The 24,789-nt window shown below is 54.5% G+C and overlaps 1 protein-coding gene across 1 annotated transcript; it reads left to right on the top strand.

Moving 5' to 3' along the window:
- Window positions 1–1,538: 1,538 nt before the first annotated feature.
- LOC114505958 (O-acyltransferase like protein) lies at window positions 1,539–18,341 on the top strand. Its single transcript, XM_036010128.1, has 10 exons — window positions 1,539–1,643; window positions 1,921–2,002; window positions 3,545–3,677; window positions 9,429–9,594; window positions 11,153–11,232; window positions 14,230–14,343; window positions 15,860–15,992; window positions 16,584–16,770; window positions 17,764–17,906; window positions 18,203–18,341. Exons 1-10 carry the CDS (start codon window positions 1,539–1,541, stop codon window positions 18,338–18,340), a joined length of 1,281 nt encoding a protein of 426 aa, XP_035866021.1. The 3' UTR covers window position 18,341.
- The last annotated feature ends 6,448 nt before the right edge of the window (window positions 18,342–24,789 follow it).

The raw sequence follows: 24,789 nt of genomic DNA, 5'->3' as shown, positions 1-24,789 counted from the left end.
TGCTGGCTGGGATTGTGAGAAGGCCATGTTCCAGATGTGTTTTAGACGTGGCATCGTTAGAACGTGTCGGTGGTTGGATGTGAAATGTGAAAGAAGGAGGAGCTGAGGCCGATGTCTAGGTTTTGGCTTCGGGGACTGTGCAGGTGGTGGTGATGTTAGTGGTTCATGCAGAAGAGATCAGAGGAGGAGCAGGGCTGGGAGGGAGAAGCCCAGCTTCCCGTTTCGGACAGGCTGAGGCGGAGGGACCTCGCAGGCTTCCAGGCAGAGATGTTAAGTAGGCAGGTGCCTCTGTGGGTCTGGAGCTCAGTGGAATGTCAAGGCCGGAGAGGGAAATTTCGGAGTGTCTGGAATACAGGAGGTTTTAAGGCCACAGCACGGAGTCGGATGCCGGGAGGAGCGTGGGAGGGCAGGTTGGGGCCGAGTCCCAGGACCTCTGACATCCCAGCCTTGAGAAGCTGGGAGTAAGAGGAGGAGCCCGGAAAGGAGTCTGACCAGGCCTTTCTTGTCCCCTATTTAAAATGACCCACCCCGCACTCTCCTTCATTTCCCCTGATTTCTTTGTTCCCTCTATCTAATCATTATGGCTGCCTCTCCCTCCTTCTCTCTCTCCCTCCCCCCCTCTTGTCTGTCTCCGCTGGAATGTAAGGCAGGATGTTTTCTGTTCCGTGTGCTGCTATCACGGGCGCCAAGCGCAGTACCAGGCACGTAGCACTGGTCAGTGCAGCGTTGCTGGAATGAGTTCTTCATTGTCTTATCTCAAGACTCCAGTGTGGGAGTTTCTTGGGGCAGAAAAAGCAGGGTGCAGAATAAGCTGAGGCCTGCCCACTAGGGCGACAGCTCACACTAGGAGGTGGCCAAGGTGGCAGCGGACAGTAGTAGGCGAGGGTCAGGGTCCACCGTCGGCGGCGAGCCCAGCAGAGATACGGAACTGCCGGGCAGCGGACGTCCCAGCAGGACACAGCTGGGTCTAACCCGGAGGGGAAGCCGGGCTGTGGGAGGCCTCGGGCAGCTGCCGAGGGCAGCCTGGGCAGCCTGTCCACAGCCTGGCAAGGACCAGATCTCTGTTCCCTGCAAAGGAGGCTAATATGAACAAGGCAGAAACAAACAAAAACAAAAAAAACCCAGAAGAAAAACCCCACCCCACACCATGTGCTGAATGCACTGTGGGCAGAGCTCCGAGCTCTGGGAGGGTGGCTGGCGAGGACGGATCTGGACGGCTGGAACCACAGGCGAGCTGCAGCTGCAGGACTGCCCCTGGGAGGGAAGAATGAAGGACGTGAGAGGCCGCCGGTCACCCCGGACCATCAGTGGGAAACTGGGACAACAGAGGAGCCATCGGGTCAGCCCTCAGGTGTCCAAAGCACAGACCCAGGTGACTGAAATTCCAAATGTCCAAGAAACTGCAAAGCTCTGCCCCCTCACAGCTGGCTCGGGGGGTGGGGGGGGGCAGCCTGGAGAGAGCCGCTCCTGCTGTCGGTGGGTCTGAGCGTCTGGCCCTTGTGCAGTGGCACCAGCATGGCCTGGAAACCTTGTTCGAAATGCAGATTCTCAGGCCCCATGCAGATCCCCTGAATCAGACCCCTGGGCTTGTAAACGGCATCCAGCTGCTGCTGCCGCCACCGCCACAACTGAGCCCCGGCGAGGTGAGGACTCGGACCCTGAACCACGTACCATAGATCCCAGAACTGTCGAAGAAACAAAGAAATACATTTTTTTCTTCACTGCTGTTTGCTTTTACTTTTCATTGCCAGTCTCAGTAACTATTTTTTCATTACAAGTTCATTTTACTACTTTATAAAGTGCATATAAGGCTTTTAAGGGAACTTTGTGTCTGAACAGTGGAGACATTGCTAAGCATGATAGCTCGTATGGCCATTCTGCTAAGAGCTTACAATCTCCCATCCCGCACGCATCTCCCAGGCGACCTATGGAGCCGCAACCAGTATCAGGCCCATTCGACAGATGAGAGAGCTGGTGTTCAGCGATGGAACACCTTACCCAAGTAAGCCCCCCAGCTGGGATAGTTAGAGTCAGAGGTCAAGTGGAATGTTTGTTTCCTGGCAAAACTATGTCTTAACCACGACGTCACTGATGGGCTCACACGGTAAAACCAAAGACGTGGAGGGTGAACTGGTGACACTTCGGAGTCCCTTTCCGCCTCTCCGGGTGAGACTTCTCAGCTGCAGGAGTTCACTCCCTCCCAGTCCCTTTGGGTCTCCGGCTCCTCTCAGTCTCCTGGAACCGCTGTGTTACTCAGAGCCTGGTTCCCGCCAGCCTCTGCCTCTATCCGGTCCTCGTGGGCTGGAAGGCTGCACGGCGCACACAGAGGGGGACCCAGGCCTTGCTTAGCAACCGCACTGGCGAGGGGAGCCAGCCGGTCGTGCTGAGAGGACAGGCTTGCTCAGGCCGCTGGCTCTTCCTCCCCGGAACTCCCGAGGAGGCCGGAATGAGAACCGACTCCCTGACTCCGCACTGTGGTGCTCTTTCTTAGACGTCTCTGTGAGTTGTCACTGGCAGGGAATGGAGACGTCCTCCAAGGGTCCCTGATCCCTCCCAAGTCCCACCCAACAGACGGGGCCTTTTGCGGAGGAAATGTGCTTGTTCCTGAGGGAAACGCCCACGAGGATCATTTTTACACCGAGGATGGGACACTCACAAACTTGTTTACCATCACGTTAGGACTCCAAGGCCTGACCTCAGTTTCTTTAACAGAACACTCGTGAGTTCGTTATCAGGACGTGCTGGTCGGGAATTCTCACGGGGATCTTGGGTGGCCCTCGCAACAGTCTCGGAGTCTTAAACTCTGTATTAGGCAGGCAGGATAGATAATACTGTCCCCTTTACCTAATAGGACTGTTCATTCACTCATTTGATTATTCACTCAAAAACCATCGCAAAGTAGTTGGTAGGGCTCAAGAAGCAAGAGCAACCCCAGTGAAGGTATTTTGAAAATGGTTACTGGAATGAACAATTAAAAATTTTTATTGACTGATTTTAGAGGGACAGAGAGAGAGAAACATCTATTTTTTTGTTCTACTTATTTATGCATCCATTGGTTGGTTCTTGCATGTGCCCTGACCGGGGAAGAAAGCAAAGGCCTTGACATGATTTCACTGCCAAGACCAATGTGGCCGTGACTAGTATCCACCAAATATTTCCAGCTCTCCTCCCTCCTGACACTCGGTAACATGACATTTTATGGCCTCGTAGTGATTGGTGGGCCACATCGCTAGGTCTGACCTGGTACTGGCCTCGTGCTGAGAGCTTTCAACACGGCCTTTCTGGGCTAGGACAGGTGACCGCTGGTTTGAGGCTTCCGGAACTCTCTCGTCCACTGCTATGATCCCTGGTGCACTCTACCAGCCTGGGTCCCCTGTGCTGAAGTCGCTGACCCCAAAGTGGACGGCCATGGGCATGTGGCAGAAGCAAGAAAAAAAATGCTTGCTGTGTTAAGACTTGGAGGTGTTTTGTTATGGCAGCGTCATTTACCCTGCCTTGACAGAGGCAACCAAATTAACCAACCGGTGAGCTGTATCGCTGGCAGGTGATTCCTGTGACTCTTCTCATTCTCTCAGTGGCTGGCTGAGTGTGAAGTCATTTTTAAAGATGCAGCAGTCTGCAGAAGACGGAATAACTGCTCGTATCATACTGAGATACTACTTTAATCGCTTTATGAGGTAGGTTCATTTGTATAATTCCTCAGTTTACTATGGCTGTGTAATACTGTCTGATCTTTAAATTCTAACTCTCTTTTGAAATAATTTTTAAAGAAAAATAAATGGAGAGACATCATTTGCTTCCTTAAATACAGTTGGCTTTTACTGGCTTAATGGCTTTTGCCAATGGGAGATTCCAGTTTCCTGGTATTTGCCCTAATAAAATTTGAGCTCTCTCAAACCAGCAAAGACATCCTTATTCCTTAAGCTGACAGGCAGCAGATTCCAATAAAGGTACTGTCAGAGTTTCTCGGAATCCTTATTCACCAGGAGACTCTGTACGGCCCCTGCAGTGGGTAGTAATTGGGTCCTGCAGATAGGAGTGTTAACGGTAATGATGAAGATAAAATAAGACACAGCCAGGAGACAGACTGGTTGGTCTTGGGACAGTGGTCATTCTGCTGGGAGAGAGGCCGGGTGGTGGTCTGCACGAGTGTGTGGTTGGTGGGGCCGGAGGACGGCCGTGTTGGGTCAGAACATGAAGTCGGTGAGACGGCGGAGTGGCAGGACTATAACAGGACAGTCTACATTTAGAGAGAAGTGACCTTCAACTCATGGAACCCAACCCCTCCGTTTATATGTTTTCCAAATCAATTGGTTGCTGGACTAGAGGCCGACTCTCGTCCCTCCTGCCACACTGTGCTGCCGTGGCGTCAGGAGGGAGTACCGGAGCCGTCTTCTGGGCTAATGGCGCAGAGCAGGGGAGAACGGACTGTAGCTCATCTGCTGGCCTTGTCTTCTGGCCCCATCACTTACCAGCTGTGTGACTCTGGGCAAGTGTCCCAGCCTCTCTGTGCTGGAGTTTTCTCATCCTAAAAGTGGGGAAAACAATGACATCCCTTCCTTGCACCCTCATGAGGAGTAAGTGGGATAATGGGTGTAAAGCACTTAGAAAAGGACGTGACACCCAGTAAGCCTTCGATACATGTAAGGTATCATTATTACTATTGTTAGTGCTATGTACGCCTTTTGACTTTTCCTGCAAATAGGTTAGGAATGAGCGCGAGCTAAGGCAGAGACCTTCATTGATCGGCTTTCGCCAGGGCTGTGGGCTTCCCTCCGAGCGCTGTTAAACCTAGCCTTCTCATCCTGGGAGGGACAGAATGCTTCTGCCGTCATTGTGGGTGGGCCGTGTGGCACTGGGTCAAGGAGCCCGCCTGCCCTGAGTCTTCGGGAGGAGAGGGAGTGGCATTCGGACTGCGGGTTCACAAGGATGAGATGGGGTGGCTAGGGTTTGTGGTGGGGATTTAATAGCGTGGCGGGTTCTGCCCAGTAAACTGGCTTCAGGGGAATAATCCTGGAGCTGGGATTGAAGAGCAAGAAGTGCTTCACCAGGTGGATCAAGCCACGGTGGGGGACAGGGAGAGCTCAGGGTGGGAGGTGGGGGTGGTGGTGAGGCATGATGGGGCAAGGTGAAGGCAAGGACCCCGGTGAGCACATTGCGGCACCATGTGGGCAGGCGAGTGGGATTTGGCGAGGCGATTGCCAGTGGGAATGGAGAAAGGGCAAGTGAAGGACACTCCCGTTCCTGGCCTGAGTGACATGGCAGATGGTGGTGACATTCTTGAGACAGGGAGGTCTGGAAGGGTTCCAGATCGGACCAGGAAGAGGAGGAGTCCAACCTGGGACAATGCTTTCGACAATGGAGAGGACTGTCGCCAGCCCACTGTTTGGACTCATCCTCTTCAAGGTAAACCCAGTGGAAAAGGAGCCATATCCTCTGTCGTTCTCGTTCATGCTGGCAAACTCTCTGTTACTGCTCACCTATGATTTGTTCCTTGCCTGCTTCCCTCCAAGAGGAGTGGGAGTAAGACCATTAGTTCACACCTGAGTATTTACTGAAGGTCCGCTATGTGCTAGGTGCTGGGCTAAGCCCTGAGGATTTAGCAGTGAATAAACCACGCAGCACCTTCTGGCGTGGTGGTTATATTCTGGTGAATAGAGTTAGACAATAAACAAATAAATAGGCAACATTCAGTTGCAATATGCAAATAAATTTATAACCGGTCAGTGATGATAAATGACACAGAGTGGTAATTTTGAGAAGGAAATAAGACAGGGTCTTCCTCTGTAAGGTGGTCAGGGAAGGTGACATTTGTCAAGAAATGTTCTAAGCAGAGAAAGTGCTCTGAGGGAAGACGGGTCCATTCAGGGGGGATCAAGTACAAAGGCCCTGAGCGGGGAGTATGCTTGGTGTGTGTGAGGAACCTCGAAGGGCCCGAGGGTGCTGCAGTGGGGACCAGAGGAACGAGGTTGGAGAGGCAGGGCCGGGTGGGTGGGCGGCCCCAGTCCTGCAGGGCCTGGGGGCCACCCGAAGGACTTTCCATTTCACTCTGAGATGAGAACCTTGGGTGTCTTCTGCATTCTGTGGGGCAGTGGTGTGGTCACATGTGCATTCCACAAGGGTCACTCGGGCTGCAGGGCCGAGGACAGACGGTGACCAGGCAGGGGCAGGAGACAGCGGACCAGTGTGGAGCTACTGCACGTCGTGAGAAAATGCAAAAACTCAAATGGTGGTCAATCAGCACAGAGACGATCTCGTGGGAAGGGAGGAGAGTGGAGTCTCCAGACCCTTAAAACAACGTGACACTTCCTACCAGGACCCACATTTAAACAACAGGGTTTTAGGAAGATAGGCTGTGGCAGGAACGTCTAACTGTGACAGATGGTCGTACCCCTCTGTGCGGGGCTCTGCCAGCCTCACCTCGCACGGGGCACCTTTGTGAACAGTTTCTTGTGGATTCTTGCGGAGACTTTCCATGTATTTCTATGCACTGTTTTTAATGCCTAGGATTATGCTACATACAATGCTATATATACTTATTTCCACATAGCTCTTTCCACTTCATGATTTCACGTTGGCATATGCTATTTGCATGCAAGGACCCCCCTCCCTGGTTTGAAAGGTGGCCCGGATGGCACTGTGTGGGTAGACCATCATGCGCATAGCCCATCCCCATCAATCGGCATGGAGGAAATTTCCCAGTGTTTCACTATTTCAAATAACGATGCCATGCTCGTGTGTACGTATCCGTGCCATTGTGTGAGCGGGCCTGCAGGTAAACTCCTAGCAGTGTAACTGACGGTTTGAGAGTTCTGCTTCTCAGACCTCCCCAGCGTGGCCATTATGGCACATTCGCATCTTTGAAAACCCACTCTGACTTTAAGTCTTCTGGAAGCGTGGAAAACACTGTAGCACGTGTACATTTATATGACGCTTTCAGTGTTTCAGACTGTGTTCTTGTTGGTCTCATTTAATTCTGAAACAATCGAAGGGGGCAGAAATCCTCCTCCTTTGAAGAATAGAAGGAATCGTCACCTGCGTTTTCCATGGAAGAGGAAACACAGATGTGATCTGATTTTCTGTGTGAAAAATGTAGACAAAACCAGAACTCACATTTCTTGCCCTTCCCCTCCCTATAGCCTCGCTCCTGACGCTGGGCCCACCCAGCAGCCCCCGCCCCGCACTCACAGCCTCGAACGAATGCAGAGGCTGCATTTTCACCAGCACCCCAGGGAGCGCTGTGGTTAATGGGTGGGGGTGCAGCCTGTGCCGCGCTCCCTCCTGCGGACGTCTGACCCGAGCTCTGCTTCAGATGGGAGCAGGGGCAACTCACTCTCCGGGGGAGGGGGAGGAGACAGACCGTGGGAGGGGAGGCCGGTGGAAGCACCCAGGGAGGGCCTGGCACCCGGGGAGGGCCCAGCACCCCGGGAGGGCTCCGTGGCTGTTGCCTGAGCTGATCTGTCGCAGTCCAGTGTCCTCGCTCCCCGACTCTGACGGGCAATTCCAGCCCTGCTCCCCGAATTTCCCTGCCCCCCGGACACTCCCTAGGAGGATTTTATCGTTCTGGGGAGGACAGGAAGCCCACGGGTCTGGGTCCCGAGTGCAGGCCAGAGGCTGGGTGCTGACCCGTGATGATGCCCAGGGGGCACTCCAGCAGCCCCGCCCTTCCCACCTGTCACCCCCCACCCCCGGGCCCTAACGCCCCCACAGAGATGGTGGAGGTGCTGCTGGGCCGTGTGCTCTGCCCTTAGGTGCACTACCCTGGGATTTTAAATGTGTGGGGTTTTTAAATGATTTTATTTATTTATTTTTAGAGAGGGAAGGGAGGGAGAAGGAGAGAGAGAGAAACATCAATGTGCAGTTGCTGGGGGTCATGGCCTGCAACCCAGGCCTGTGCCCTGACTGGAAATTGAACCTGTGATGCTTTGGTTCACAGCCTGCGCTCAATCCACTGAGCTACGCCAGCCAGGGCAAATGTGGTTTTTAAAAAGAGGTCTCTGACCACAGCCCACCCAGAATGGCGTGTGCCTCCCTGCCACTCATGCTGTCCCATAGGTGGCTGCCTGACACGGGGCCCTGGAGTCTGCTGCCACACATTCTACAGACTGAGTAGAAGAAAAAAGAATGCGAGATTACTCAGTAGTTTCTTATATTGGTTACCTGCTGAAATAATAGGATCATGGACTTGTTGGGCTAAATAAAGTACCATATTTTGCCGTGTATAATGCACACTTACTTTTGCCCAAAATTTTAAGGGAAAAATAAGGATGTGCATTACATATGGGCAGTACTAATTCCATATTTATGTAAATGTTTTTAATTCTTTTTTAAAAAAGATTTTATTTATTTATTTTTAGACAGAAGGGAAGGGAGGGAGGAAGAGAGGGAAAGAAACATCAGTGTGTGGTTGCTTCTCACATGCCCCCCTGCCCCCACGGAGGGCCTGGCCCACAACCCAGGCATGTGCCCTGACTGGGAATCAAACCAGAGACCCTGTGGTTTGCAGGCCGGTACTCAATCTACTGAGCTGCACCAGCCAGGGCTGCATTCTTTTATTTATGCTTATGTGTTAAAAGTGTAACTCTAGAAAGCAACAATGATATCTGTATGCAAAATAATGCCCTGGATATATGACAATCAGTTTTGTTTGTAAATATACATAAATAAATAATTTAATTTTAAAAATTGAATTAAAAATAGAAACGAAAGACTTTTTTTTCCTGAAAGTTTGGGCCAAAAACGTGAGTGCACATTATACACAGCAAAATATGGTCTATCACGAAAATGAATTGTACCTGTTCCTTTTGACTTTTAAAAACATGGTCACCAGAATACCAGAGGGCCGCTATGGCTGGAATTACATTTCCACCGAACAGCACTGGCCTAGACCCTGGGTGCCTCATCCATCATCTTCGTAGCTGCTTCACATCCCGCTGGGAAGGAGGCAGGGCGTGAGGGAAGGAAGGGAGAGATGAATCAGGGGAGGAGGAGAGGGAGAGAGGGGCGGAGGAAGACATTCTCATCCAGGGAGGCCACATGGGAAGGACGGGACCGCTGGTGGGTCTACTGCTGTGTGGCAGAGCCCCTGGGGGCCAGGCACCTGAACTTCCCCGAGCTACGGGTTCCTCATCGTTAAAACGGAGGTGACAGTTACCTGATACAAGTAGTTTGGGGTTTGGAAGTGTCTAAAAAGTCCCCAGCTCAGGGGCTGACAGGGACGACGTGCTCAGTGAACAACGAACAGTGTTTGGCGTCAGCATCTCCTGAGCCAGCACGCCATAGGTGCACACGGAACGAGTTTGAACCCACGCGTGTTGGAGAGCGTGTGACCTGTGTTAGAGCATCTTCCCCCGTTTCTCTGTGCCCACCCGGGGTGGGGGGTGGGCCCACGGCGGAGTCACCTTCTCTGGCCCTCTGTCTCCTGCCAGGCTGCAGCCTCTCCACGTGTATTCCGTGTGCTTGCTGGTTGGCGTGTTCCCCCTCGTGCCCTGGGGACCCGTCTGGGAGGTGCCTGAGCTCCACCTGGACAACTGCCGACAGGTGTGGTGGACCAACTTGCTGCTGCTCAACAACTTCCTGTCGGTCCGGAATGCGGTGAGTCCCGAGGCCTTGGCTGCAGAGGGCAGATGGGTGCAAAGGGCATGTCTCATGTCACGCGGTTCCGTGAACTTCCCACCGGCCAGCTGGAGGAGTCTTTTGGTCCCCTTCCTCCTGGCATGTTCTCTGGAGTAGCCGTGATGCTGAGGGAAGGCGGGCTGTGGGCAGGGAGGCCAGTCTCTGGCGATGGAGCGGTGGCAACTACACCAGTCTTGGCAGGGGCCGTAGTGGGGAGAGGCAGAGGAGGAATCGGGGACCGGGCATGGGGGGTCCAGCCACCTGGGGGCATGTCCTGGACGCAGCTGGCCCTGCTGCATCATGGTTCCTGTCCCAGTCCATGGCGCCCCGGGGGATGGACGGTTTCTTCACCTCCACACGGACAGCCCACAGTGGGGTGGAACATTGCACCTCGCCCTCGCCGTCGTGAATTCTGTTCCACTTCAAGCCAGATCTGGCAGAGCAACAACAGTTGCATACACTGGTCTTGGCTTCCCCATAGCTTCCTTGTGATGAACTTGGAGCAAATGCGAGTGAGACGTGGTAGCTGCATCGTGTCCCTGGCTCACACACGCCTGGCAAGTGCAGCCGCAGACAGGGTCACTAGAGTGGGGCCGATGACTCACGCAACCACTTCCCGACTAGACGCTGCCTTCCACGTACGCGTGCCTGGCGGCTCCAACAGGGCATGCAAGGCCATCGTGCTGCCCGCGGGTGGGCCCACGTCCGGGACGCGGGCCGACGGAGGGCGCAGGCTGCCTGGGGCTGCGCTGCCTCTCTGAGGTCAAGCCCGCCTTAGGTCCTCAGACGCAGAGGGGTGCGGGCTGTCACATTTCCCCGCCCTGGAACTTGTCTCCAACTGGCACCAGGAAAGCTGTCCCTTCTGTTGGGTAAATCTGGTCTTCCTTGGGTGGAGCGGGTGGGCGGGGAGACCAAGGCGCCTTTTGTCGCTGAAGCCAGAGGATCGCCCCCAGGGACTTCCACGCAGGAAGAGAAAGACAGGTAGCCACCTCCTTCCGCACGGACGTGGACAGCCTGTGGAAAGAGCTGGCTCGGGCCAGACGGTCCCATGTCAATCACGCGTGGGAACTCTGAGTTTCCCACGTAACTTGTCCGGGGCTAGGCCTCCACTCTAAAGGGACACACAGTCTCTCCTCCCAGAGGGGAGGGTGTTGGGGAGCGTGGGTGAGGCCAGGAGGCGAGGACCACAGTGTCCCTTCTGACTCCGCCGCCCCACAACAATAATTAATTAACCCTTGCATTTGTGTAATGTATAGAGTTTAATTCCCACAACTGTCCTTGGGGATTAGCTCTTTTTTTTTTAAAGCAAGAGAGAAAAATGAATTTCTGTGTTGGAAATGGGAACCTACAATCCAGGCTTGTTACACAGATTAGATGCGGTGAGGGGTGTGTGAGGTATCTGCGACCCAACATTCCCGCCTCTTCCCGCGGGAAGTCCCCCCAGTTCTCCGCTGAACGCCCTCCGGTCCGGGCAGGAGGACAGTGACAGGCAGACCTGGTCAGCGACGGAGAGAGGTCACCTTCGCTCTCTTTTCAGTGCAACGGCTGGACGTGGTACCTTGCCAACGACTTTCATTTCCACCTCATGACACCCGTGATCATGTTCGTCCATGGAAAGTGAGTCTTACGGGGACACGTTTTCTCCCCAGGTGCCCTTTCCCAGGAAACTCTGAGAGGGCGCTCCAGTTCTGGGGAGAGCCGCTTTGGGCCCTGGGGCTGCGAACCTCTCTGAAGAGGCTGCGACCCAGAACCCCCCACCCCACGTTCACCTTCTCCTGTGGCACCCCCATGCCCCTCCCCACACCCAGGCTCTGCCCCAGGCAAACCAGCCTGAGTCCTTGCAGAGTGATGACCAGAGTGTTTCCGTGGAACACCGTTCCTGCAAACATTCCCACGTGGTGACATGGCCTGCACGCTTGTCGGTTTCAGGGTGAACTACTGTTTTGACGATCCGGGCATGCAGATTGTTTCCAAGTTTTCATGATTGTGAAAGGCACTGCAACAAGTGCCCTGGAACCCGCTGCTCTTTCCCTTGGTTGTTTCCTTGGGGACACACATGCAGGTGGAGCTAGTAGGTCAAAGGGGAGGAACGGTTTTGTGACACGTCATGAGACTGCTCTCCGGAAGGAGGGAAGGGATTTACAGCGCCCTGAGCCATCCATCAGTACACCTGCTTCTCCCGGTCGGAGATTTACCGCCTGGATTTCTGTTAGGGTTGGGAAAGCTCTACCCTAAGGCCTCCGTAATTCATGGAGAGACGGACAGTGTGTGCCTTATCCATGCCATATTTTAAAAGATTTATTCTTCTCATTTGTTAAGTTTAAGAACACTGGAAAAAACATTACAAAACATTAGGACGGCCCTGGCCAGCGTGGCTCAGTTGGTCGGAGCGTTGTCCCACAGCTGGAAGTTTGAGGGTTCAGTTCCCGGGCAGGGCACACGCCGAGGCTGCAGGCTTAGTTCCAGGCCTGGACGCGTATGGGAGGCAACCAATCATGCTTCTCTCTCTCATTGATGTTTCTCCCTCTCTTCCCCTCTCTCTAAAAAGCAATGAAAAATGTCCTCAGGTGAGGATCACACACACACACACACACACACAAAACCCCCAAGAACAACAACAAAAACATTAGGATGAAGAGAGGGGACACAATCACCCTAGACCGATTTCCTCCTCAAGGAGACGTGAGTCTGTTGTCAGTATTTTGGTGTCTGTCCTTCTGATCCTCGTCCGCACAGCTTTTTATGCAAGAAAGGATTCTGCATGTACACTTTAGTATGTTTCTTATTAATAGTTTTACGGCATAAACTTCCCCCCGTTGTATTAGGGCCCGTCGCAGTGACCTCATTTCACCTTAATCATCTCTTTAAAGACCCTGCCTCCCAATAAAGCTGCATTCTGAGGTGCTGGGGGTTAGGATTTGGGGCAACCAACACAGTCTAGCCCACGGCAGTGTCTGTCAGGGACTGTTAGTGTGGCTGTAGTGGTCGTTAGCTCGTGCAGTCTTGTCTGACTCCTGAGAGGGGCCGTGGAGGGGCTCAAGCCCCCCAGGGAGCCAGACAAACATGTGCTTGAATGAATGGGGGTTTTGTGAGGCAGTCAGAGGGGATGGTTTACCCCCCACGGAGGACAGTCAGTTCCCGGTGCCTCCCTGTGCCACACCTGGCAGGAACCTCCTTGAGTGTCCCTGCGACCGAGGAGACCTGACCCCGTTGTCAGCATCTTCCTGAGCTGAGCTTTGGGGGAAGACAGATTTCCTTTCCTCAGCCCCAAGCCCGCGTTCTCCAAGCTTGTGGCCATGCAGCGCCACTGAGCTTTTCAATGAGGGGAGGGAGCAAAGGTAGGCTTCTGTTTTCTTCGGAGAGTCAGCTAGCATAGAATGCCAGTCGTTTAAGGACAGAGTTTAAAGGCAGAGCTGGGGGGTCTGGCAACAGGCGCGGTAAATGTGCAGCATCATTGCCAACCTGCCCTGCCTGCACTCACTGCAGACATCACTCATCAATCGCAGCACCACTGAGCGCAGACTCCACCTCCGTTCCAGGCATCGATGCTGCGCTAGAATGGGCATTCAGGATGAAAATCCTTTTCTCCCTGGATTGCTCTGATGGTAACTGAGTGGTAGCTCATCTCTTCCTCTTGAAGAACCACAGCAACGTCAAGCCGGGGAATAGGGCCGTCAAAGGCATCACCCAGGGGGCCGTGCCTAGAGTGGCTGGTACCTGGGCTTGGCATTTCCCCTGCAGAGCCGCTTGGTCCCAACCCTCAGAGTTCCTAGCTGGTACAACCGGATGGTGCCTCACTCTGAGCCCGTGTTCCTAAATCTTGTTTCCTGCCCCAGAACCTCCTACACCCTGCAGCTGGGACTCGCTCAGGCCCCCTGTGTCTTACACACGCAGAATCCCAGAGCGTGCAGGAATTCATTAGTGTGGGATCACCCTCGACCCACGAGGGGTAGAAGACAGTAGAAAAATTCTTCCCTTTTTCACCCTGGACAGTTTTCATTCAGGTGTATTTCATGGAGCTCTGCAGAACATTCTGGAAGACTTGTATATCAGCCACCTTGATGGCTCCTCTTTGAGCTGAGTTTTCTGTTTCCCTGTGCTACTGCCTCCCCCCCGCCCTTACTTCTGTCTCCACGTGAACTACTCGCGCCCGGACATTTGTCTCGGACTTTGTGTCCTGGCCCTGGAGCGGGTGCCTGTGCACCCGGGTCCCACCCTGCCTCTGACGGTACCTTTCTCTCCTAAATCAATGGCCACTCTGTCAGCACGGCACTGCATAGGCAACAGGAGACATTCCCAAGCCTGGTCTCATTTTGAGCTGTGTAGCCAACCTCAGGATGAGACAGGTAAGGATGCCTTTACCATCCCGTTCTGGATAGGAAACTCGAGTTCAAAGTCCTGCCCGGGGTCGTGCAGCTGGTCAGCAGTCAAGTCTGAAGCCTAACTCGGCTGCTTCAACTGCAGCCCGGCCCCACTCAGCCACACCTGCCCCCACACCAGCCTCTCTCAGAGGGCGGCCTGGCCTTTGCCAAGGCTCCCAGTCCTTCGCGGGCACAGACGGTGCGGTGAGGGAGACTGAAGAACACTCTTGTCCCTGTCCTCTCTTCTCTGCAGGAGTAAACACGTCCTTGTCCTCCTCGGGGCCGTGCTGTTCTTGGCGTCTTTCACGACCACGGCTCTGCTCACGCTGGCTCATGGCCTTCCCGTGGCAGCGCCATCCGAGGCCAGGTGAGCGTGGTTCCCAGCCCACCCTGCTCCGTCCTTCACCTGCCCTGAGAACGGCCAGGACCTCCCAGGGAGGGCTGGGAGTGAATGCCAGGCTGTTTGTGCTGTGCACAGTGCCTTCTGGAAACACTGGGCGGGAAGGGTTTGGCCCTGTTGAAAATGGTGATTTTGCACTTTTGTTTGCAAACTTCTGAACCTTTCAATCGGCACTGGGGGTCCTCTGGCCACTGAATGCTTCTCAGAGGAGAAGAGCGCCCCCACGTGGCTGTACTGTGTTTCTCCTCCAGTGGCAAACCGCTGCTGGGAGGCTCTGATGTTGGATGGAGAGACTGCAGGGTGAGGAAGCTGGGGTTACCCCCTCAAGGTCACAGGCTACTAAGGGGCGTAGGTGTGCATCGACCCTAGGACCTTACGCACGGTGCTGTTTTGCCTCTTCAGTGAGGTGTGCCTAACAAGGCTTCCTCATGACCAGCCTGTGCATTACACAGGATAAACCGGTACAGCTCACCTGCTAATCTATTCTCAGTGCCGCAGTCGGTGATACAAATGCAGGTCAGATCCCGCCAGCCCTCTGCTCCAGTTCCCCCAGTGGCCATCTGTGGCTCTCAGGGCAGAGCCCCTGTCTGACCTCGTCCATCATGCCCCGTCTTGCTGACTCCTGGACCAGCCACACTGGCTTCCTCGCGTCCCCACACCAACTGTGCTCCCTCCGCAGGGCCTTTGCACGTGGTGCTCCCTCACACGAGAATGCCTTCCCTCTAGAACCTGGGTCTTGGCAGGGCTGGCTCCCTCACTTCCTGCAGGTGTCTGTGCACACAGACGTCACCTTCTCAGAGCAGCCCTTGCTGACCACCTGGTGTCAACTAGCCCAGGACCATCCCCAGCACATGACCTGCTCAGTGTGTATTGGTGAGTGGGAGGGACGAATGAGTGAATGAATGAATGAATGAACAACTGTACCCTCAGCCTTTTAATCTGGGGAGCGTCACGACCTCCGTCACACCCTTGGCCTCTGTGGGCATGGCCAGGTGACCGAGAGGAGGCTCACCGCTGCCTCGCCCGGTGGTTCTTAGCTCTGGATGTGCACGAGAGTCCCCTGCGGGGCTTTTAATTCCCCCTGATGCCCCAGAAAACACCACCTCAGACCAGTGGAATCTCTGGGGGGTGGCCCAGGCCGCCAAACTTTGTACAAGCTCCAGGAGGAGATCCATTTCTTCGGAAGGGGTTCAGTTCTGAGAAGCACCTCTTTCAAGTCCTCCTGACAAAGCAGCCGCCAGAAAACAACTGTTGCAAATGAACGCAGCTGTCGTATTTCCCTGGGATCCAGGGTGGCGGGGCCCAGGGATTTGGAACCTTAGCGAGCCCGCTGTGGCCTGCAGCAAGATCGTGACCGAGGAGATGCACAGAGGTACCCCAAGTTTCACTTTGGATTTGCTGCTGGACTCAGCGGGCACCTGAGAGACTCCCTCTCCAGGCCCAGGCCGAGCAGAGCCTTGTCCTGTTCCCTTGCGCTCTGCAGCGAGGAGGCGGCTGCGCTGTACTTCTCGGAGTACTACACCAAGCCCTACTGCCGACTCGGGCCCTTCCTCGTGGGCGTGTTTCTGAGCGTGTACATGCACCAGACCCGCCAGGCAGGCCTCCTCAAAACCAGGGTAAGACTTCTCGTTTCGTTCATTCTCGCTTAAAAATGATTCAAGGGTCGCGGCAAGTGGCAAAAACAGGCCAGGTCTTGTCCCCCCTCCCCCCGCCCCGACCCAGGTTCCCCACTGGTGACGTGTGACACACCTACAGTGCACGGTCACAACCAAGGAAGTGACATCGGTGCATTCATAGACCCCAGATACGCTGGTGTCACGAGCACTCCGTATGCGTGGGTGTGTAGTTCTGCATAGTTTTATCACGTGTGCAGGTTTGTGTAGCTGCCACCGCCATCAGGGCCCAGAACTCCCCTGTCACCATGTGGATCTCCCTTGTGCTACCTTGCCGTGGCTTCACCCTGCCGTCCCCTGCCTAGCCCTCACCCTGTGCTACCTCGCTGTGGCCACATCCACCCTGCCCTGCCCTTCCCCTGACCCTGGTGACCACTAACCAGAACCTTCCATTTTAGTCCGATGTGGGTGTTGGCTGAGGTTTACGACGCGGCCCCAGGAGGGACAGCAGCAATACGAACGAGGCGGTCAGTGCACACGAGTGAACGCACAGCGGCTGCACGGGCCCTGAGCGGCATCCATCCCGCCCCGCAGGTGCAGGTGGCGCTCGGGTGGAGTTGCTGCCTGGCCACCCTGTTCGCGGTGGTCGCCGGGGCGTACGCAGTGGACGACACCTCGGGCACCCAGGCAGCGGCCGCTGCTGCCTACCAGGCCCTGCACCGGACCCTGTGGGCGGCGGCCCTGGGCTGGGTCGTGTTCGCGTGTCACGAAGGCCACGGAGGTAGGACACTCGTGTGCTCACACTGTCCCTTGGAAGGTGACGAGCGTGAAAACAGTGCGCAGAGGGGCTCTTGTTTGCTGGTGAATGACTCAGAAACATCTGTTTGTCTGTCTTCTCGGGGCAAACACCCTGAGTACTCTGACGTTTTCACACTGGTGTGTGTACACCGGCAGGTTGTGGAAGGAAAGTTTGCGGCCTCCCCAGTGAAGCTGGTTTGCAGGTTGGGAGAGAGCAGGCAGGGGCGTGAGAAGAGCCCAGGCACCCGAAACAGGAGTTCGGGTGCCACCCAGGCCGGCCTCGGTTTGCCCCTCTTTAGGTGGAGGCTCTGCCGAGGCCCTGGTGGCTGGAAGCACCGTTTCCGTCACCTGCCGTCGGTGGCAAAGCAGACCACGCTGGGCTTGTTCCTCCGACCGGGCTCTTATTCTGTGGAGTCGCCCACGTTTCCCCCCAGTTAAGCCGTTCCGTGGGGCCCTGTCACCGACAGCAGTGGTCCGCACACTTTAATAGTGGATGGACCCGTTCTGAAGGGATAAGAATTCTTCGGGACCCACAGTATGGAATATTTGTTTTGAAGGGACCTAGAAGTCGATCGAATGCAAACCGCCCAATACTGGTGAAGAGTCCGAGGCCTGGCAATGCCAACTGCCTCGTGCCAAGGCCCAGCAGCTCGTGTGGCTGCACCCTGAACTAGAACCCAGGCTGGTGAAAGGACTGCAGCTTGTTCTGTAGGCAGGATGTTTGAAACCAGCCTAGGGGCGTCAGCTGACTGCAAACTCAGTATCAGCCTTTCTTACCTTTTCGTCTTCCTGCGGTGGGGAGTTGGGTGCGGGTTTTTTTGTTGTTGTTGTTCATTCTCCTAAACATGAACAAAGACCTTCCGGGGAGAAGCCCACAGACGCAGGGCCAGCACCCGGAGGGTGCAGCGACGCTATGGTGCCTTCACGGGCTCCACGGGGGCTCGAGGTGCGGTGACCCGAGGCCCGTCCCCTGCAGGTCTGGTGGCCCAGCTGCTCTCCTGCGGCGTCTGGAGTTTCCTGGCCAGCATCAGCTATGCCTGCTACTTGGTGCACCCCATCATCCTCCTCCTCTACAACGGGCTTCAGGAAACGCTCCTTCACTACACGGACGTGAACATGGTGAGTCTGCGGCTCTGCGAGGCGGCGTGGCTGTTGTCTCCTGGGGCCACGAAGCAGCCCGCTGGCTCCGTGGGAAGCCTGGCGCTGGCCCGGCTGGGGGCCTGCTGTTCTCCGTTCCACTGGAGGGAGGGCTGCAGCCCGGCGTCCTGTCCTTGCTTTATGTCCCTCACGTTGAGTGGTCAGGGCTGTCCGACCGCAGACCCGTTTCCTGCAGCCAGGAGGGCAGACTTGACAGTCCGCACCCTGGAGGACTTGGACGGTAAGGTTGTGTCCGCTCTGCCCCTGCTTCCCTCCAGTTCTACCTTTTCTCTGGACACTGTGTGCTGACCGCCGTCGCCGGGCTGGCCCTGACGCTCTCCGTCGAGAAACCCTGCCAGGAGCTGAGGCGGTGCCTTCTGGGACCGACGCCGGCAGGGCCGGGAGCGGCCCAGTGACACCCCGCAGAGCGGCAGCCCTTTGTTGGTGGAGCAGGGGGGGGTGGGGGGGTGGGGGGGTAGGGGCGGCCGCGCACATCTCACAGATGCCACCGTGTTCCTGCACAGGGATGTCTTTCCGATTTCGTGAATGTGTATCGTGTGCAAGTCCTCTGTGCTTAGTCTGTAAAAGAGCCTTCAGTGTTTACGATGAAGAAGAGTTCTCTGGTAATCTTTTTAGTAGTAGAATAACTGCCCTTGCATGTACTTTTTAGGAAAAAAAAATTCTGAATATTTTTGGTCACATCCTGTTTTCTCCATATCTATGACCTTAGGAAAACATAAAATATAGTGAATTGACTGTAATATGGCTTAAATGTTCATTTTTTCTTACTAGAACCGCACTGTGTAGTTTTCCTCACCACACTAGTTTCTGGGGTATTATTGCACCTCTGTGGACTCCTAGCTTTTTCTTGGATGCTCAGGATCGTTTAACTCACTAGCGTGCAAAATTCGTGGGCTTGTTGTTACAAGTCTTCCAGACACCACCTTTTGTACAACTTGGTCTCTGAGTTACATTGTTAATCTCCCTGCAAAAGAGATGAAATTCTGCCCTGGCCGGATGGCTCAGCTGGTTGGAGCATCATCCCATACACCAAAAAGTTGCAGGTTCGATCCCCAGTGGGGGCACATACAGGAGGCTGCCGGTGGAGGTTTCTCTCCCTCTCTCCCCTCAGTAAACCTGTCCTTGGGTGAAGATTAAACAAAGATAAAATGTTAACACCCCGGTGTCTGTTAGGGCGTGGCCTTATTTGGAGGTAGGGCCTATTATACAGAGGCAATCCAGCTCACTGAGGCCCTTGGGTGGGGCTGTGGTCCTAATCCAACACGACGGTGTTCTTCTGGAAAGGCAGTTGGGACCCAGGGGCAGATGTGCACAGAGGGGGGTGATGTGAAGACTCGCAGGGAGACGACGGCCACCTGCCAGCCAGGACCCCCGAGGATGGCCGCAGGCACCAGGCACTAGAAGAAGCAGGAAGAATCCCAGATGGCTCAGCTGGTTGGAGCATCGTCCCATACACCAAAAAGTTGCAGGTTCGATTCCCGATGGGGGCACACACAGGAGACTGCGTGTGATTCCCCCCAGACCCTCCAGGAGAGCATGGGCCTGCCTACCCTTCGGTTAGGACTCCCAGCCTTGCAGAACTGTGAGGCGACACATTTCTGCTGTTCTCAGCCAGCCAGTGTGTGGCTCTCTGTCGCAGCAGCAGCCCTACAAGGGAATACAGCCTGGCAACAGAGACTCCCAAAGGAGAGGGAGGGGGCCCCGGCCAGTGGCGTCTGCGCCAACCCCCTCGGTCTCCAGCAATGAGACCCAGGGACAGGGAGAGACTCACAAGGCCAGGTGTAGACCAGGGTTCTTTCCGAGTGTGTCGCTTCCCGCCAGCCATCCCTCCTTCCACGTCTCACACTGCTTGTCACAACGCTCTTCTGTGTATTTACTAATGGAAAAGTGTGTTCGTAATCATGGGGCAACCAGGAGCTTCTTAGCTGGGGACGCCCCCATCCGCGTTTGCTGTCTTTGCCTTCACGCGGATGCTCAAGGAAGACCATGGAGCCCGGAGGGGCTGCAAACCTCAAATCCTTCAGCAGAGCAATGGACTGCTAACTCCGGGGTACCAGCCACGTGTCCCTGAGGTCTGGTCTCTCCTGCTGACCGAATGGGACCTGAATGAGGAGGCAAGCCCCGCCCTGGTGTGTTCAGCCTATAGTGAGACGCATCGAGCTGGGTTTCAGGGGAAGTCTGAGGTCCGTGGAGTTCCTCGGGAGACCCCTGGTGGCTGATGCGGCACATGAGCCCCCGGAAGTAATGAGGCCTCAGAGGAGACCTCGCCAGCAGGCAGGGGGCACGCGCAGGAGGAACAGGGGTCCCAGATGGCCCCCAGCGGGAAATGACTGCCTGCCAGCATCGCTAGGCACTCAAATGGCCAAGTGCTTCTAGTTGTGAGGCTACAAACCCCGGGCCCTTGGAAAGAGCTTCCCCATGACTAATAGAGCCTTTGAAAGTTCTTTGTATAAGGAAAAAAAAAAATCCCCTCCTTACTAGGGCCATGTCATAAAACATAAAGTGGGGATAGAGAAGTTCACTTTTGTTCTAGACTTTTCTCAGTACAGACAGTATGTGTTTTATTTAGACTCTGCAACAAGCTGTAAAAAGGCACGTGGCATTTATAGGGCTCTTAGACATTTGAATACTGCCTGGGGGATTGATGACATAAGGCACTTAGTGATTTTTTAAAATGTGATAATGGTGTTGTGGTGATGCGGTTTTATTTTATTTATTTTTTTAGACTAGTCTTTAACTGTAAGATGCATATTGAAACATTTATGGACAAAATGCTATGAAAATCTGGTACTGACCTCCAAATAACTGTGGGACGAAGCGGGGCAGAGGAAATAAGATTGGTGATGCGGTAATAACTTTTTAGGTACACGGGACCGCATTATACTATTTTCTCTATTTGTTGGACGTGCTCGAAGTTTGTGTACTAACAGAGCCAGACGAGCTTCTGGAGGCGGCAGGGTCAGCACAGAGAAGCGTCGTCCGTCGGTGGGCGCCTCCTCCGCTTCTCCCTGGATTCCGCAGCCCGCTTGCAGCTTCACACACCCCCGGCGGGTGGCGGGTAAGATCCGGCCACGTCCGCGGTAAGATCCGGTCACGTCCCGGGTATGGAACTCCCTCCAGCAGGGAGGTGCAAATCCCCAGGCCTCCTTCAATGCCCCCTTCCCCCCCGCCGTGGTTTGGGAGCGTCTGGGGCGATCCGGCTCCTCTGGTGAAGGCCTGGACGCTGCTGTTCGCGTCACAGGAGCTCGCTGTCCGCAGCCCACACCTGCTCGGCCACCAGGGCTGCTGGGAGCTGCTGGGAGCTGCTGGGAGCTGCTGCAGGGGCCAGTGCCTTACCCCGCCCGTGTCCCCAGCCACCCTCCCAAACGCACCGCCTTCTCCCCCGTGAGTCCTCCCAGCAGGACGTAGGTCGGGCTGGCTGGGTGCTGGGCCGCCGTGTCCACTCAGAGCACACGTGTTCTCCGCAAAGGCCACAGGGGAGAAGTCTACCCCGCCCACCCTGTGCCGCTGTGGGCTCTCATCCAGGCTTTGGGTGCTCATTGTGGTCTTACAGAAACTGCTTCGAGTTTCCCTCTGCTGACACAGGTCCGTCTTTCCTGGCTGCGCCGAGTCTACGGGCTCTGGGATGGAGGGTGGCCCTGGACTGAGATTCAAAAAAAAAGAAAGAAAAAAGAAAGAAACTTTCACTGTGTAACATGAAAGTCCCGATGGGTGCAAAAAGAGGGGAGCGTGTCAGTAATACAAAACGACAGAATCCTTTGTTAGAAAACATGCAAAGCGAAGCAAGAAGGAAGACAGGCAGGCAAGGGGTGGCAGCTCAGACACCCGGAGGGAGCAGTGGGAAAGGCTTTCTCTCCTGTTGTTTTCTAAGAAGGATCAGAACTGGGGACAGGGAGGGACTTCAGAGATGATCTATTCGATAACATTGTTTTTGTGGGACTTTTTTTTTTGCTAATTTTAAAAGAGTTATTTTTCAGTTACAATTTGCATTGGATATTTTTTAATATTAGTTTCAGGGACGTCGTTTTGCAGCGAGGCAGCTGAGGCCGGGGAGGCGGAGCCAGGGCCGGAGGCTGCTCTTCGCGCTCGTCTGCAGGGGCAGGACGGGGGAGCGGAGCGGAACGCATGCACTTGTACACATGCGGTGCACCTAGGCACATGCATGCACACATACATGCATAAGTGCATATTCGTATACACGAGACTGTTCTCCTTCTTACTTCCCAAAGTTTCTCTTTAACAAAGGCTGGAAAAATCAGTACTACCTGTCTCGATGATTTCTCCTACCTCCTCTGTGCGCAGAGCGTTGGTGAAGCAACAGCCATCAGAGCAAGGGTCTCAGTCCTGTGGAGACACCCGAGTGTGGCAAACTCCGTTCCCCGTTTGGTGGGAGAAACCAGTTTCAGGGCCCTGCTGCCAGAGATTTGAAGAAATAGGCGTGCGGACTCCAGAAAGCTTTAGCTGCATATGTTCAGCAGACCACCAGAGGGCAGCACTCAGAGACCAGTGCAGGGCCCCATGGCCTTATTGAAATGCACTGGAAACTTCCTAGAAGAATTGGACTGTTGAACTGTGAATTAGGAGTTAAAGAGCATTCATGGTTTCCTCTCAAACGGCCAGCCTAGGAAATTTAGGATGTCGTAAGGACCAGAATAAGCTTCCACTCAATCCTTTGGGAAATGTAACTATTATTTCTAATCTATATTATTTTCAACTGAAAATGGCTTACATCTCTGTAGTGATTTCCACATCCCTATTTCTGAGGAACTTCAAGTGAACCTATGTTTCACTTATTTTTCAGTTAAGAGGAGGACTGCCTGTCAGACTCGACCTCAAAGTTCTTGGGTCTTTAACACCCAGTGCATCAGACAAACGCCACCCCCCGCCCTGCCAGCTGAGGGACCATGCTGGACTCCGTCCGTAGTGACGGAGATCTCTTTGGAAGGGGCTGGCATTCCCGGGTGTGAGGACGGCTGGGAGAACGCTCAGCTCCCGCTTGTTCTGGGGCTCCCGGGACTTCAGGTCAGGGCCAAGTGTAGGGATCCCAGAGATGGTGTGAACCTCAGGGTGGACATGGAACCTGCACCCCGTTTGGGGGTGAGTCCTTCTGGGGCCACTGTGGGACTGGATGCTCGAGGTTCACTGCCCTGTGGCATGGCTCTGCTCTCCGACTGACTGCCACGATCTCTTCTAGGAGCTTCACTGGTGCCTCTTTGGGCGTGGAAGAGAGTGTTGCCATATTGTGACAAGCTCTCCTTGGAAACGCAGGGAGGAAAAGTGCAGTGAGATTGGATGGCACTGGCTAAGGCAGAGCCCACGGAGTTTATCTAAGAGTGTCCTTCTCTCCAGTGTGGTCCCCAGACCAGTGGCAGCAGCAGCACCTGGGAACTTGTTAGAAATGCAGATTCTCAGTCTCCACCCCGGACCTCCAGGGTCACAGACCCTGGGGGTGGGGCTGGCCATCAGTGTTTGAGCAGACCCTCAGAAATCACAGCGCAGGCTCAGGCTGGAGAGGCACCAAAGCCGTATTAAAGCAGAAATAGTCATGGTTGCAAAGCCAGCTGAAACTCGAGTGAATTATAGAGGAAATGAGAACAAGAGTATAGAGAAGTAAAAACAGAGAAGAAACACATTTTCGAGCAAGGGCAGAGTGGAAGCGTTTCCCTGCCCCTGCCTGGTGTGTGAGAAAACCAGGGGCTGCGTTATTAGCAACTTAACACCTGCCTAGAGCAGTGAGTTTGAACCGTGGAGCCACAAGAATTTTAAACAATGCAACACCTGACTGCTCAGGGGCACGGACCTCCCTTCCCTTAGACTGTCAAATGAAAAAAATGACAACAGCTAACAGAACAAGAGCTGTCCAGTGTGAATGAATCAAAATTATACTTTTTTTGGGGGGGGTCAGATTGGGAAAAGATATAGTTTCTGGTGTGCCGCAGAATTTGAGTGGTGAGCGTGTGCCGTGAGATGGAAAAGTTTGCAAATGGCTGACTTAGGGCTTCTGGCCTCTGCTACGTCAGACTCACTTGGCTAGGAACGGCTCTTGTGGGAGTGGCCTTTTATTCGGGGAACGGGGCTCCCCTCACGGCCTGAAGCACATGGGGAAATCGGGGGGCGGTGCTGCTGGAAAGCTTTCGAGTCTACCAAACACGAAAGCCTTCCAAACACCGTCCTGTTCAGAGAGAGTGTCTTTGTATTGGGATTGCCAATTATGGAAAGGTCATCTGTCTCCCGATCCCAGTGGGGTTAAAGTAAAACAGAAGCGAGGGGTGCCCGGCCGGCCGGCTGGAGCTGGGAGCAGCTGTGGCAGGATTCTGGAGTCCTTCCTGAAAATGTGACCACCAGCCGGGGAGGCTGAGTCTGGTGTAGACACGTCTCCCCAGCACCCCTCCCCACAATGAGCACCTCTTCCATCCCAGGGTGAGCCCTTCCAGATTTCTGCAGCCGCAGCTGCCGGAGTCGCGTGGGGCTGCCTCGTGTCTTGGTCCCCTTTCCTGAGAATGAGAACGTCAGGGCCTTCGTGTGCCCGACAGTCCTTCTTTCTCTCCCTCTTCCTTTTCTCTTCTCTCCTGACCCTCAGGGATCTGTTAGCTGTTTCGACCAACATCTCCACTCCTTAAATGTCCTGCTCTAATTCACAGAGTTTGTGCTCTTTCAGAATCTTCGCTTGGTTTTCAATTTTATCTGGCCAGCCACTTGCCTGTCTGGTTGGAGCCCACGAAAGCTGTGCCTGGAGTGCCAGTAGAACTGGAAGTTAGAAGACCTGATTTTGAATGGTTAGACAGGCCACTTGAGTTGGGCCTCAGTTTCCCCATCACGTACCATGAGCCAGGCAGGTACGTAA

Source organism: Phyllostomus discolor, chromosome 9 (genome assembly GCF_004126475.2).
Source record: "Phyllostomus discolor isolate MPI-MPIP mPhyDis1 chromosome 9, mPhyDis1.pri.v3, whole genome shotgun sequence".
NCBI lineage: Eukaryota > Metazoa > Chordata > Mammalia > Chiroptera > Phyllostomidae > Phyllostomus > Phyllostomus discolor.
Note: the sequence above shows the minus strand (reverse complement) of the source record. Positions and strands in the feature narration are given on the sequence as shown.

Bases quoted from the DNA above. Each gene is read 5' to 3' on its own strand.
- LOC114505958 (XM_036010128.1), top strand. From the start codon at position 1,539: ATGCAGATTCTCAGGCCCCATGCAGATCCCCTGAATCAGACCCCTGGG. The intron at 3,678-9,428 runs GTAGGTTCATTT...GTCTCCTGCCAG, and splicing joins TACTTTAATCGCTTTATGAG to GCTGCAGCCTCTCCACGTGT. The intron at 14,344-15,859 runs GTGAGCGTGGTT...TGCGCTCTGCAG, and splicing joins GCAGCGCCATCCGAGGCCAG to CGAGGAGGCGGCTGCGCTGT.